Source organism: Falco punctatus (assembly GCF_963210335.1).
Source record: "Falco punctatus genome assembly, chromosome: 1".
NCBI lineage: Eukaryota > Metazoa > Chordata > Aves > Falconiformes > Falconidae > Falco > Falco punctatus.
The window spans coordinates 100,025,118-100,040,926 of record NC_137580.1 but is presented as its reverse complement, the minus strand read 5'-3'; the positions used below and the strand labels follow the sequence as shown (position 1 = coordinate 100,040,926).

Genomic DNA, 15,809 nt, shown 5'->3' with positions numbered 1-15,809 from the left:
TAGGAAAGAGAAGGGTGTGTGCTGTGGTGAACTGATGTCTTTGAGAAAGTTAAAGGGCTTTTGTGGCTTGCTCTGACTGGCTGTTCTCCTTTACGTTGTTCCATGTGGCTTGATTATTTATGTGCAACCTACAGGGAAATCTGTGCGCCTCTATTATCTAGGGGAAAGAAAAAAAGGGGATGTGAGGGATCCTGAGATACTATTGATCCAGCTTCAGTGCAGAACAGATCCCAGATCCTTCCTGTGCACTTCTAGGACAGATCTCTGCCCTTCTTAACCTTGAGCAAGAAGCATACTGTATGACAGCTGAGAAATACAGACTAAAGCCTAAACGTGCAAAAGGTGGGCTTTGGTATTGAATTAAGCCAATTAAAGAAAACTGAACTGACAGAACGCTAACCCTGCTTTTAATGCAATGTTAACTTTTCTCTGTTAAAGTTTTTTGGATGAGTTGGGTTAGAAGAGTGGGGAGGAAGATGGGACTGTCCCTTTTCATGACAACTAGCTGCTAAGTTGCACTAGCCGAAGTGTCAGTGAATCTTTCAAGTGAGACATTGGAAAATAAATTGTCTGTCTCCCAGAAACTTGTCTGCTGCTATTCATTCTGTGTACAGCAAAATTAAGTGTGCATTTGCTTTCTCACTCACATTCCTGCTCATATATTTGAAGGCTATTGTCACATCTCACCTTAGTAATTTTTTTTAGATTTAGAAAAAAGCCAACTTTGTTGGTATTTTTAAACTTTCTACATGGTGTGAGCCTGGAACGCTGCACTGTACTTCTGCACCTTTTAATTGTGACTAGTGTTAAATGTTTTGAAATGTTATGAAATTGTCCAGAGTGAGATGCCTTTTGAAAGGAATGTGATGTTCAGTTAGAAATGGTGGTTGCTGTTTAGGCCCTCTTCTTCTGCCTTACCTGGTTTTGGCATCTTATAGTTGAACATAATGGCAAGAAAACTCAGCAATGTGGTCTGCTTTCTAGAAAGTGTTGTGCATCAGGTGTAACATGCAGCCTGAAATCTTTCCAGGGGTTCCATGCGGATTGGGAAGGATTTTATCCTGTTCACAAAGAAAAACAACACCATGACTTGCCTTCTCTTGTCACGGACGTTCCATGAGGAAGAAGGCATTGATGAGGTTTGCATGTACTTTGTCATAATGAATTAATAATGGTGAATGCTCTCTCAACTGAACTTCCCCAGCTCTCACAGGAGAAGAGTCTATGTCAGTGCCAGTTGCCACTGTGGTTGCATCAGTGTATGGTTTTCTCTCAGCGATACAATTGTGTAGGTTCTGCAAAGTCATCAAAGATTTTTTCCTTTTGGTTTTAATTCTCTTTGAGAAGTCTCTCTAAACTACAAGTTTGAAGGGCTTGTGACAATCGCTTAAAGTTGCTTATGCTGAGTTCAGGACAAGCCCAGACTTCCTGCAGTTTCCTTTTCCCACAAAATTTGAATTTGAGATGTATTTAAATTTATTGCTTTGATTTGATTTTCTGTAAAGAATTAAAGGTGTGATTGAAGTTGCTACTCGTAGGTCATAAACTCCAGGCATGTCTCTTCTTTTGGATCCTTATTTTCTTTTAAATAAAATAATCAGTGTGGTTCTACCTATTGAAATTTTTTATATCTTAATAGATAATTCAGGCATTGTTGTTCTGTATCCAGACTCTTAACATGGAAGTATTTTTGTGCTTGAGTACAAGCATTTTCCAGGCAAAGCCAATAGTGAAAAGTTTTGCATTTGCACTGGGATAGTATCTAAGAAAGCATTTTCCATTGTGATAATGAGGGATCTCTACAAAGAAGCTGCTGAGGGAGCAATGCTTGCTAGTGGCCAGCTGATGGTTGAAGCAAACTGGGAACAGCGATACAGTTCCCACAGTGGCTCTGGAGACAGAAATTTTGGCTTAACCTCAATTTTAAAGTGAGGACAAGAGTCCCTGTCCTTAATAGGCAGCTTCAGTCTATAATTCTTTGGTTTTGTTCTATATGACATAAAACACCAATAACCTTGCTAGAATCCTATAAAAATAATAGTGAGTTCAGGATAAATATGAGTGACGGATATTTGAGTTCAAGAGAGAAGTTAAGCACAGAGGTTGACAGTTTTAAAGAAGCGATGTCCGGGTGTTTTTTTAGTGTTATGACAATTGTTACAAAAGGAGGGGGAAAAAATGACATTGAGTGTGTGAGTAGGCAGTACCATACAGGTTATTTGGGAATGGTGCAGTGTAAGACTAGATGTTGTGGGAAGGCAGCGCGGAGGCTGGCAGAGAGGGTTCCTTGAGCATTTGACAGAATTGCAAACCACTGAAAAGCTAGAAAGGACTCTTGCAGTGACTTAGGGGGCTGTCGGAAGGGGTAAGTCTCTCTATGATGTGCAGAAGGGGCTGACTAGAGTCGGTGAGCCTGAGTTGCTTTTGGTACGTTGTGATGTGCAGGTTATTGTTCCCCTGCCAACCTGGAACGCACGAAGCCGGGAGTCTGTGACTGACAACATGGAGAAGTTTGCTATTGAGACGGAGCTAATTTATAAGTATTCACCTTTCAAATCAGAACAGGAAGTGATGGAGCAGTTTAGTAAGATACGTGGTGAGAAAGGTACGTATGGACGATGCTGGTTACAGCCAAGGTGTTTGGGGTTTGGCTGGGATTCACCTGATCAACTTGTTACTTGCTCAGGCACCCTGGTGATCATCTTTAACCTCAAACTAATGGATAATGGAGAGCCAGAGCTGGATGTGACTTCTGATCCCCGAGACATTCAGATGGCAGAAACACCTCCAGAAGGAACGTAAGTGTGATAGGTGTTACAGGCTCTTGGGCTCAGATTAAATTATGTGTAGGGTTTGGCTATATACTGTGTGCATGTGCTTTTTAAAAGCTTCCCTTTCTATGGGAAACTGGAGAATTCAGAAAATCTTTAGCTTGTTCTTTAGCAGTTGGAATTCATGCATGTAAATGGCCTGCGTGGGTTATGGTAGTGTTTGATGTGAATGCCTGCATTGGCTTGTCTCAGCTTAGTCAAAGCAGCAAACTCAACACCCTTCTTTAAGGACCTTAAAACAAAGGAGCCCTAAGCTATAAGTTTAATTTTCTCCGCTCAACAAAGATGTATCTGTTGGAATGACAGCCGTCCATGAGTCTGTGCAGTTCTCAAACTGATACTCAGCTTTGTGATTAAATTAATGCTGTCAAAATGCAAAGTTCATCCTCCATGAGTGAATGGTATGGGTGGGTGCAGGTGGGATGTATCGCCATGTCTTTCTGGGAGCAGGGACAGCTCCTCAGCTCCTGGACTTCTTCCCTGCAGAGGAGGAAGGATGTACTCAGAGGGCAGCTGGAGGAGCAGAGGGTCCTGTTCAGGGAGAGCTGGGTGTTTGCTGAGTTGTTCTCTTGTAGCCTGAAAAGGAAAAACTGAGCAGAATTGAGCCAGATGCTTTATTAAACCCCAGAACTCCATGGGCACAACTAGCATGCTTCACCTTTTTTATGAGATTACATGCTTCTACCCTGAAGCGCTTGAATTTCCTCTAGAAATACAGTTTCGAACACTGTAAACCTCGCTATTTCTGTTGTATTAGCTTGATGCTATGGAGAACACAGACGCAGCAAACTACTTGGGGATCTCCATGGATTTTACAGGCTTCTCAGTTTCTTTGGTGCCTGCTGGTGAGCTCTCGTGATTATCATTGATCACTGGAAAGAGCTTCTTCCTCCTGACCTTGTGATACCATTTCTGTGTGTGATGAGTGCAGTTTCTGTCAGAGCCTACTCCTGACTAACCGAAGGGCAACAGAACGCACTAGCAAGTGGGGCACACAGTGTTAAGTGGTCCAGTTTATGGGTTTGACCTTTATTATTCAGCTGTATACAAAACATCCTTCTCATGCTACAGTAATATGTGCATCAGTGTTTTGTAACAGTATTTAAAATGTACAGCTCAATAGAAAATGTCTGTAGAAGACATTGGTAGAAAAAAATTAAAAGAAAAGCCTCACTCAGTGTAGCTGCACGGTAATTAAAATAGAAAGGTCTTCCCTTTTACCTAGGTTTTTTGCAGAAGATTGTCTCTTTGGTGTGTTTTGAAGTAGATGGCTGTGAGTGGAGATGGTAAAATTAACAGTTGCACGAGGTGTGAATCCTGCTGTAGGTGCTTAAAATACATCAGGGGTAGTACAGAGAAGTGTGGGGAGGTGCTTCTGTTGGTCCCTTGGCTCCTAGGTAGCAGTTTACTGGGAAATTAGAGTCTTAGAAGCTTTGTCCATGGAGAAATTTCTTCATTTGGTTTGGATGGGGGAGGAGGCTCTGTGACAGTAGTATGTAATGGCTCTTCTTAATTGGAGGGGAATGAAGGGGGAAAAACTGTGAAGGAAAGAGGAAGCAGAACACAGACTGAAAGAGACTCCAAGAGGAGCACTGACTGAAGAGACACTGATTACTCAGGGGGTGAATTGGTGGAGTCATCTCTGGGCTATGTCGGCCAGACTGGGAGCTGGTAGTCCTACCAGGAAATGCTAAACAAACTGCTCAGTCTCTGTAAGCATCCCTCTCTTGCAGAAAGCCTGAGCGCCGCTCATTCCGTGCCTATGCTGCTGTGCTTTATATTGATCCCAGGATGAGGATCTTCATAAATGGACACAAAGTACAAACCAAACGACTTTCATGCTGCCTGTACAAACCAAGGTGAGTGTTGGACGCAAATTCCGCAAATGTGTGGGACCTTTTGGATTTTCCTTACAGAAGAGGTTTAGCATTTTGCTGTCCAGGTGTATCCTGCATAATTCCATGTTAAAGCAACAGAAACAGATCGTAATAGAATGGGATGTGGGATTGACATTGTGGAAAAAGAGGTAGGTAGTAGAAAATCTAAGCCTTTGAAAATTGAATGAGTAATTTGTGCAATATTACCCCCTTTCAGAGCAAACAAAGCAATGAAGATACCTGTTGTTCAAAATGCCATAACCATACAAAACTGTTGGGTAACTTTTTTAAGTAGGACAAGGAAATAGGTATGGTAGGTGTTAGAGTTATTACTGAAAAGAAACTAGACTGAGCACTTTGAAACAGTTGCTTTGAAAATTAACTTTTATGTGTAGCTGATCTGGGTTGGAATAGAGATTTGGAAATACCTTTCCCTGTCTTCCTTTTAAATTCCCTTAAACAAAAAATGTGAAATGAGCTGAGGTGTGCTGCCAGTTGGTTTAGCAGGAACTAGAAAAGGTTGTAAGGGTGGGAGGGGAAAGAAAAACATGTATTTAAATCTGCTTGAGGCAATAGTGTTCTTCTGTCTTTAGGAGCACACAGGCTGCATTCTAGATACTTTAACATGGTTTGTCTTAATAAAATAGTAGTAGTTTTATAGAATATTTGTGGATTGTTTTAATATAGCATTTCAGATTGCAGTAGTCTTTCAATAGTATGGGCCTGCTATCAACCCAGCAGATTCTTTTACTAACCACAATCTGATATCACACCACTGATTGCTGCCCTAAGAGCCTGGCCAGTTTTCAACTTCCAGCATGGTTTGTCTGTCAAGCTCATACTTCTTCAGCTTATTAAATGAAAATGTGTGAAATGGTGTCAGAAACTTGCTTAAAGTCAAGAGAGATTACATCCATTGCTCTTCCCTTGTTGACCAAGCCAGTCATTTCATTGTAGAAGGCAGTCAGGAGGTACCGCTTGACTTGCCACTGAAAATCCTGATTTGCTGGGTAGAGAATCTGAATTTCTGACTGGGTTTTACTTACATGTGAGTGCCATGTGCTGCTTCCTTTTATGCCACAGTCCAGCAGAAGTACTATGGAGAAAAAGCAGAGGAGGAGGGCACAGGTTTTTATCTCATCAGAAACCATCTTCTTACAAGACTCAAAGGCAGAATGCCAACACTGCTGATAGTGCTAGCATTGTCATGATAATACGACATGGACTAGGTCACCCCATGTGTTCATCTGCCTCATTATCTTCTATTCCAAGTGGTCAGTAGTTGATGCCTGGGGAGGGGTATGAGAATTTTGTTCTATACCATAGGACTGTTTTCTGTTGAAAAGAGGCTGTGTTTTCAGACAATTTAGACAGCAGCTCTTCTGGATCCCTATCACCAATTCTGTATCAGCTTTTCATTGGTTTTAGGGAATAGCTGCAGCTGTAGAAGGGGAAATTCGAACTATAACTGATCAGCAATGATAATTCATGACCAATAAATGGTCTGGCTTGGAGGGCAGGAAGGCCCAGCCACAGAAGGAGGGTTACACTGGCTGATGAGATGAGAAATGCTGCAATATTGTCTCATGCCAATGCTCAGGGGACAGTTGTGGTAAATGGAGCTGGTACTGGTGCTGGGGGACTAAGGTGTGCTCCATACTGACACTCATAGGATCAGTGCTGGTGCAGGAGTATCTAAGAAATCTGCTTGTGCTGCATGTTTGCAGACTCCTTGTAGATCTGCTTATGGTGGTAGGCCAATAAAAATTCCCCAACACTGTAAAAGCAATTTACATTTAAAATCCTCACTTCTGCAGCAGAGTAGTAAAGACTGTGCAAACAAGGCCTTCCTGTAGAGCACAGTGTAGCCCTTCCTGGACTCGAGGCAATCATTGTAGCCTTACTGGGTCTTTCTGGAGAGTGTCCAGACTGCTTCCTTCTGGTCTCAGACTCCTGATGCCAGATTTGGGCTCCAGAAGCTGTGTGGCCATTGGGACGAGCCATTGAAGCCTTCACTGTGGGTTCTAAGAGCCAGCATAGCCCTTGGGGTAGGTGCCTACACTGTGCCCTGGTTGTGGAAACTCGATCTTTTACCTTCAGACACCTGAGCAGAGCTTAGCCTGCCCTGGGTGGCTCCTTCCCAAGGGAAAACCAGTAAATCAGTCCATTCTGAGAGTGGACTTACTCTTCTGCTACAGAACCTGCTGAGAATCTTCTCCCTGAACCTGCTGAAAAGTATTGCTTATGCCCTGGATTTTCCCTTTAGAGTTGGAGCCAGAGCTCACACATCCCCATGTAGCTGCTGGGCTTTGAGGGCGCTGCAGGTTAATACTATTCCACTGCACTTGACCAGGGACTCCAGTTTGTATGGGGGTGCACGGGAGAAGTGTACCACCATTAGAGGTGTTTCTTTAGAGGACAACTGATACAGCAGCAATGCTCAGCTCTTCAACACAGCTGGTTTTTTGCAGAGCCTCAGTAGCCTAGGCCAGGTAACTGTTGAATTTTCCTGGTCCACGAAAGGAATGGGTAGCAGGCAGTGAAGGTTCTCCTCTCTTACAGCCCAAGTGGATGGTATGCTGCATGTGGTATGTATTTAAGGCTCTTTGCTAGTGTTTGGGAAAGTGTCATGATGACTGAACATAAACAGTTTTTGATTTTATTCATATCCTCCTGGTAAAGGTCAGTGAACTACTGTAAGGGAATGCCATTCATCTGTCAGTATGGAGACACCTCTGTGCATCCATATTGTTTGGTTTTTTTAAGAAAGTCTGTTATAAGCCAGCCAGGCATGCAAAGGGCAAGGAATTATCTGATGATGAGCTGACAAATATCTCCTGATTGTGGTCTTTTTACGTACTTCTTGGTGAACTTTGGGCCTGATGTCTTTCTGTTTGAAGTGATGCTTTCATGCCTTATGTTGGGCATTGGTAGGTGCAGCCATTGGCTTGTCTCTCTGCCCTCTGGTCTGCTTTCAAGATCTGTTCAGGAGTATTGCCTTCAGGAGGTGGTGGCTCCCCTCCTACAGTAGGGCTGTAAGGCAGATTGCCACCTTCTCTGAAGGAAAAGCTTGTGCAGTGGCTTGTCTGCAGGTTAATGTATTGGTGTTAGAGAACAAAGAATGGAAGTTCAGGGTATTGAAGTGCCTCTACTGAAAACTGAGATTTTGCAGCTGTTCTACTGTTTGTCAGGAATAACAGCTTGTCTCCTGGGTAGGGCACTCATTTTCCTTTGGTCACCTGCCCTTTCTGGAAGCTGTGTTTCTGTGGGTAGAAGCTTCTCCACGCCTTTCTGGAGCCTGTGACGTTCCAGGGGCAGGCTGGGTTTGTGCAGATCCTTTGCCAGTGTTTGCAGGTGTGATACCATGGTACCAGCCTCCCTGGGAATGGTTTTTGTCTCCTGAAGGATTGCTTCCATCTGTTCCTTTCCACAGTAACTTTTTGAGCTTGCTTAGCAGTGTGGGCCATACAGACAGAAGTAACCAGGCCACGTGCAAGGGTGTCCTTTCATGAGGGCACTCCATGGCAGTTGTAATGAACATCTGAAAGCTGGGAGAGGGTGTTTTACTATTCCGTCCTGTGGACTTGTTGCCTGTCTGACCTGTTTCTGTATGTCTTTGCTAGATGGGGCTGTTCCAGGACACTTCAATAGAGGTTTTCCTGGCTATGGCTGAAGTCTTTTGGTGTTGGAAAAGAAACAGGAGGGCAGGCATGGCGATGGCTCATGATGCCTGTCTGGGACACCCTACAATTGCTTGCACTGCACCCTGTTGCAAAGGGAGTGCTGTCCATAAGGTCCCCTTCAGGTACTGCCTTGCCTCACAAGCTGGGCATGTTAAGATAATTCAGCTTCATTCTGCTGTTTTTTGGGGTTTTTTTTTTGTCAGTAAAGTCAGGCGGGATGTGGATGAGGTAATTTAATTATGCCACTGTGTTGAAAGCAGTCTGGTTTTCAGAATGTGTTCTTTCTCTTGGCCCCAGGTAGCTTTAATTGCCCTTAAGTAGATTTGAGGAGATGGCACCACCAAAAACCTGAGTCTGCATCTCGTAACGTGGTTACTCGGTGATTTCTGGAAGAGTTAGCACTTGCCTGCTTTTTCCCCAGTGAAAAGATCCTTTTGAATAGCAGAAAATCAGTTTAGTAAACACAGAGTTGTATTTAAGTGGACTGTGCTTGTGGCGTGAATTTTCTGGATCTGAGACAAAGGGATTTCTGTTGGTGAAATTGCTTCTGACATCAGTATCAACATCCATGTGTGCTCACCCACAGAAACATACCTAAATGAAATTTTTCATCTGTGCAAGGTGATTTCTCATGGATCCTGATAGATTATCTGTTATTTCAGGGTACCTTGTCTCTCACTGGGATATAAACGTGTTTCCTCCTACATTAGTTAATGAGTTGGTCAATCAAGTCTTACATCATTATGTGTTTCTGCCTCTCTCTGTAAAAACGGCATTTCTAGTGGCTTTGGCTTTGGTAAATGCTGAAGAGGCTTATTTTTTCATGAAAAAGTTATTTGGGATGGGATTTTCCTCTCAATACATCCAAAACCTTGTGTCTTAAGGCAGTTTGAGTTCCTGCAGGCTCTGATCATCCTTCTTGGTGTTGTCATCTCTTCCCCAATTATGTGCCTCTGCACAGAGGTGACAGGCTCTGTAGCAATCAGACTGTGATCGGCATTTGGCATATTATGATATAGGGAAGGTGAAACAAGCCACTACAGCTCAAGCACAGTTTACAAAGTTGTGAGTCAGATGTGTAGCATACAGAAATGTCGTGAGAGCTTACAAATGAAACTTGAAGCTCCATTCAGAGAGTTGCTCTGCTACTTAGAGGCTTTCAGCTAGCCCTGCATGGAGGTGGGCACTGTCAGACTGCACCTGTGGACAGCTGTTTGCAGGAGAAAAGAAGGGTTGTTTATCAGTAGTGGGAGATTTTTGAGAAGCTTTCCATATGTATTCACTCCTCCTTTCTACTTCTGAAGAAGTTATTCCTGTAAACTTTGGTATTTCCTCCAAGAATATGGATATATTTTGCCCCTGCTGGTTAAAGCAGAAGAGGGTATTGTGGTTGTAGCTACTATTAAAGCATCTTTGACTTAAAATTTTTTGCATAACTGCATCCAAAAACGCCCAGTTCCTGATATGTATACCTCCTTTTCTGTATATTGAATCTATCGAGAAGAGTAGAGTAGTAAGCGGACACCTTATTCTCTCATACAGTGATGAAACTATGGTTTGACCTTACTGCTGAGCTTGCTGATTAATAAGTTTTGATTATCACAGGATGTACAAGTATACTTCAAACCGTTTCAAGACCCGTGCAGAGCAAGAGGTGAAGAAAGCAGAGCACATGGCGAGGATAGGTGAGTCTTCGGGGTATGCATGCATCCTCATTTTACTGTAGTGAAGGAAAGGACTGAAAGAGTCTGCCTTGCTGATTATGACCTGAAAATGCTTGCTTCTGTGGTCATTATGATTGCTCAAGAAATTTGTTATTAGACCGACTGTAGATGACCCAGACTTACTTCCATGTAATGGAAGGAATGCATTGTTCCCTAAGACCACTTCCTCTGGGAAATACATGTACAGAATAACCCTTAGAGTCACAGCTGTCCACCCTTTTCTCCATCAGAAGCCTGGCTAAACCGTCACACTGTTACCCTGCAGTTCTGCTCCCACCTTTTGCATATCATTAGCTTTTGGTCCTGTTCTCCTTCTGCTCCTTTCCTGTTGAGGCAGTTGTTCAAAAAACAGATTTTTATTCTGTCGCTTGATGTAAAGTGATGGGTCTGGGTGTATAGGGGAGTCCTGGTTTGTTTCTTGGGTCTTTCTCACCTTCAGGACTTGCCTTTTGTCCATCTAGTCTTCCCTTCCTATGAAGTCTTGTAGTTCTCAGGAGAAACCCAATTTGACATTTGGATAGTCAGCATATAGAAATTGTATAGACATACAAATATAGCGTATAACTTCATTAAATTTGCACAAATTTACCATACAAAGTGGTCTCAGTAACCCCTGATGGGGAAACGCTGTAGTGAAGGATGAATCTTGGAAGTTGTAAGACATGTTGACCCGTATCTTCTGATAGGTTTCACAATTCTCCTTCATAAATAATCAGAGGCATGTGTCCTCTCCCTGTGTAAGAGCTACTCCAGGCACATATGTATGTGTGTGCAGGTCAGCTCTACAAGTGATGGTGCAACATTCAGCCTGTGCAGTCATTAAGGGCAGTGTGATTTTGACCCTGCCCAAAGCAAAGCAGAAAAATTAAATTGTGTAAATTGCTATGTTCCCTGTTCCTCCTTTATGAAGTACAGCCTCACAAGATAGACTTGAAACTATGAAGTTTAACCAGATTTTATCCTGTGCCTCAGTCCTCATAGATGAATTTATTTTTTAGATTAAGTCCTATAGCCAAAGCAGGCATTCAGCACACACTTGCATTGCCTTTCAAGAAGGTGCAAATAGCATGATTTAGAGAGTCTTCTTTCTTGCAGCAGTCCATGAGGCCTTTGTGATGCTTACAAGGTGAGCTTTAATGATTTGACAGAGAACACCACTGTCATTCGGTGTGCCAGTGCTAAGTAAGAACAGGTACCATTGGCATGGAAACATAAACTCATCTTCATCTCCAAAGCTAGCCCACTGCCTCCGGTGGTGAAGTGGGTGCTGAGCAAATGGCTTTGAACATGGTGGCAAAAACTCACAGCAGACCTCAGACTGTTTTCTGCAAGATTTGGTCACATGAAGCCTCCAGGAATAAAATGTTTTTGTAGCATTGACCTCAGCTTCAATGGCACAGATGTCGTTTCTTTGCTTCTAGGAAAATGAATTTAATCTGTAACAACCAAGTTCTCTTGTTCGGCTGTTGATAGCAAAGATTAATTTCTTGTCATCTCCAGCATATGCTTTCTCTTGAGGGTGCACACCACTTTTTGGAGGCATCATCTCCAGGGAATGATTTAGTTTTCTCTTTCAAAACTAGGGGTGCGTTGTGAGAGTTTGTGGGTCTCAGCTGATGTAACCACAGTTCCAATATGCCATGGCTGCCTGCCAGGGATCTGTTGGAATCCACCATACTGTAGAACTCTACTGAGGGATTGATAAGTCTCTGGAAGTAGCTTATGAGCTTGTTGAACCAAAACTTATGATAACTGAAAAATACCTGTGGCAGGGGAAGGGGCAAAGAAAAGGGGAAAAAAAAAGATGTATGGGCAGCTGTGACTATTGGTGAAATGGCTTGGGCATAGCCAGAAAGAGCCATGGTTCAAGCGTGAAGACATACGTATTTTTTAAGATGAAGAGAGGCCACTCTTCATTCCCTGGAAACTGACTTCCTGCCTCATGTGATAAGCTGTAGCGTCCAGATCCCTAAGTGAGCAGATGGACTCAAAAAAGTACCATTCCTGGGCAAGGTAGTTGTGAAAGTCATCAGCTGCGTTCCATCTGTTTCTGAACCAAGACTGAATGCTGCACCAAGGCATCTTGGTATTGCCATTGTTTAGTTTCAAGAAATCCTCTTACAAAGACTGAAAAGCAAACAAACAGAAAAGGTGAAGATTTACATGGGTGTCCAGCACTGAAAGCCATTAAGAGCTATGTTCTGCACTGGATGTTCGTCCAGAGTATTTTAGGGTGTCCAGTGACTTGCTTGGCAGTACCGTGGGTATGTCCAGTACCGTCCCCTGGGAGGACATGAATGTGGATTCTAGCTGCTGTATGCTCATTGTCCTGCTGAGGGCATGCATTTTGCCCATTAGAGCCTCAGCCCTCAGACTCTGAGTTGTTCCCTGTCAGCCATGCCCTCTCAGTTATCATTGTGTTAGCAGAGCAAGTTTAACCTGTGCCTTTTGTGGGTCACTGCTGTGTTCTTCCCTCCAGACACAGTTGCATTTAGCCTACCAGCTCCTATGGTACAAGCTTCAATTTAAATGGACCAAGTGTTTTAAAGAGTCTCCAAACTCCTGTGTTTTCACGTTTAGCCAAGCTGACTCTTGATGATGAAGTCCGTCGCACAGTGCAGTTGTGCTGTGACTTGCTTGGTAAGCTGCTGTGAACCTCAGAGCATGCTGCTGTGGGAACTGGTGGAAAAAAACTCAAATAGAACACTGCCTTGAAAGGAAAAGTGATTTTTACTGTAATAGTGTAAGTTGACTGTGCGCAGTTGCATTTCTGTACCTGCACACACCAAAAATCTGCATTTCCCAAGTAACGCTGACCATGGATGGCATGGGGGACGGTGGATACAGGTTATCAAACACTGGCTACAGCATCTGGATTCCTTCTGGCTGGCAACTGAGGGCTGCTTTTTGGGGAGGTGCTTGGTAATTTCTGAGAGCCAGTTGCTATCCTGCCATCTTCTTGCTTACCTCATCCTCCATAAACCTTAAGCAAGGTCACTCCTCCACTGTTGTATTTCCTTGTTTTGGGTGTCTCACAGCTGCAGTTTGTCTGCCTGTTGGGAGAGCATGGAGGGAGATAGCTCCTAGGGTGTGCTGCAGCCATGCTGCTGCCTGCCGGCTGTGGGGGTGCAGGCCTGCTGCTTGCCTTGGTGTAAGCCACACCATCCCTCACTGCGTTCCAGTTGTATTTCCAAAATCATAGAATCATGGAACAGTGTGGGCTAGAAGGGACCCTAAAGACCACCCAGTTCCCACCCCCTGCCGTGGGCAGGGACACCTTACACCAGCCCAGGCTGCTCCCAGCCCCGTCCAGCCTGGCCTTGAGCCCAGCCAGGGATGGGGCACCCACAGCTGCCCTGGGCAGCCTGGGCCAGCGCCTCGATGCCCTCACTGTAAAACATTTCTTCCTTATGGTCAGTCTATGTCGATCCTCTTTCAGGCTAAAGCCATTGCCTCTTGTCCTGTAACTACAAACCATCATAAAAAGTCTCTCCAGCTTTCTTGTAAGCCCCCGTCAGGCACTGGCAGGCTGCTCCAAGGTCTCCCCGCAGCCTTCTCTTCTGCAGGGTGAACCGCCCCAGCTCTCAGCCTGTCCCCACAGGAGGGGGGCTCCAGCCCTCTGATATGTGTCCCACCTCTGGACTCACTCCTGCCCTTCTGATGTTGGGGACCCCAGAGCTGGGCGCAGCGCTGCAGGCGGGGTCTCACGAGAGCAGAGCAGAGGGGCAGCATCCCCTCCCTCGCCCTGCTGGCCACGCTGCTGGGGATGCAGCCCAGGACATGGTTGGCTTTCTGGGCTGCAAGTGCACATTGCTGGGTCATGTTGAGTTTCTTGTCCACTAGCATGCCCAAGTCCTCTGCAGGGCTGCTTTCAATCCATTCTCATCCCAGCGTGTATTTGTGCTTGGTATTGCCCCAACCCATGTTCAAGACCATGCACTTGGCCTTGTTGAACTTTCTGAGGTTCGCAAGGGCCCACCTTTCAAGCCTGTCAGGGTCCCTCTGGATGGCATCCCGTCCCTCAAGCATGTTGACCACACACGCTTGGTGTTGTCAGCAAACTTGCTGGGGGTGCACTTGATCCCACTGTCCATGTTGCCAACAAAAATGTTAAACAGCACCAGTCCCAATACTGACCCCATAGGAGCGCTGCTCATCACGGATCTCCACTTGGCTGTTGAGTTGTTGACTGCAACTCTTTGAGTGTAACTGTCCAGCCAATTCCTTATCCACCGAGTGGTCCATCTGTCAAATCCATGTCTCCAATTTAGAGCTAAGGATCTCATGCAAGACAGTGTCAAATACTTTGCACAAGTCCAGGTAGATGACATCAGTTGGTCTTCCCTTATCCACCAATGCTGTAACCCTGTTGTAGAAGGCCACCAGATTCGTCAGGCATGGTTTGCCCTTAATGAAGCCATGTTGGCTGTCACCTGTTGCCTCCTTATTTTTCATGCGCCTTAGCACAGTTTCCAGGAGGATCTGCTCCATGATCTTACCAAGCCACGGTGGTGAGACTGAACAGCCTGTAGTTCTCAGAGTCTTACGTTTTCCCCTTTTTAAAAATAGGCGTTGTTTCCCCTTTTCCAGTCAGTGGGGACTTCACCAGACTGTCAGAACTTCTCATATATGATGGATAATGGCACAAGTTGTGACACAAATCATGTCTGTGCCTGTCAGCACATGCCAGCCTTTTAACCCATGCGTTATTGTTTCTTCTAGTCATCTTGCATGTAAACATTTCTGTTCATACTTTATTTATAGCAGTCTATTTCTGTTAGAAATCTTTGCAGTTCATGAAAGCTGCCATGTTGCTGCTTCCTGTTTCAGAAGTGAGTGCGGAGAGCATTGCAGCGCAGGGCTGCATCTGCAGCACACGTGCCCAAGGCAGGTGCTTGCAGGTGGCAGCTGCAGTTCTGGCTTTCGCTGCTCAAGCAGGACATTACTTGCCAGACAGTGTTTACCCCTGTGGACCCCGTAGCCCAGGGGTCCTCAAACTTTTTAAACAGGGGGCCAGCACGTAGATGAAGTGGCAGGAGGTCATCTGCGGCTGCTTGGTTTCCGCCCCCAGCCCCCGGCGGGGGGAGTCTGTAAATACCGGGGGCCAGATTGAGGACCCTGCGGGGCTGTATCTGGCCCGTGGGCTGTAGTTTGAGGACCCCTGCCGTAGCCTGTGGGATGGAGCAAGATTACTCATCCATCTAGTTCTTGTACTGCTGTGAGCAGAACAGGCTTCTGACCTGAAAGGGAACATGAGCCAGTGTGCTTTTGGAGAGCATACAGGTGCAAGACACATGGTGCTAATTTACCAAAGCCCATTGCGTCTCAATTTTAGGAAGGGACCTCCTTGCTGAAAATTAAATTTATTGAATGAATCTTAAGCAATACTAGGGTGATGTATACCTATTGCCAGGCAGTCTTGGTAATAGCCTGGGAGAGAAGCAAAAAGGGGAGTTTCTTTTAAGTGGTAAACTTGGTGCGGGCAAAGATCAGGTGTAGTGATAGGTTTTCAGAACACTGTCCTGTTTTATGTGTAGCACAGATTTGTCTTTTTCCAGGCAAAATTTAGCAGTTACCAAAGATAAAAGCATGTCTGAGAGTAGTCCTTTCCCTTCATCTCTGCAAGAAAATGACCTTTCTGACTCCTTTTCAAGCCTGAACTAGGTCTTTGTATTGTGAGAGCCTTTCTCTGCC

General features: G+C 44.7%; 1 protein-coding gene across 4 annotated transcripts in view; it reads left to right on the top strand.

Moving 5' to 3' along the window:
• MORC2 (MORC family CW-type zinc finger 2) overlaps positions 1-15,809 on the top strand; it is a 49,104-nt gene that overhangs the window by 18,193 nt on the left and 15,102 nt on the right. For all 4 annotated transcript variants that reach the window (XM_080395871.1, XM_080395869.1, XM_080395868.1 and 1 more), the window contains exons 6-10: positions 1,031-1,139; positions 2,446-2,605; positions 2,687-2,798; positions 4,565-4,690; positions 9,997-10,076. In XM_080395871.1, coding sequence (XP_080251997.1) covers positions 1,031-1,139; positions 2,446-2,605; positions 2,687-2,798; positions 4,565-4,690; positions 9,997-10,076 — 587 coding nt within the window. The remainder of the gene's footprint in view (positions 1-1,030; positions 1,140-2,445; positions 2,606-2,686; positions 2,799-4,564; positions 4,691-9,996; positions 10,077-15,809) is intronic.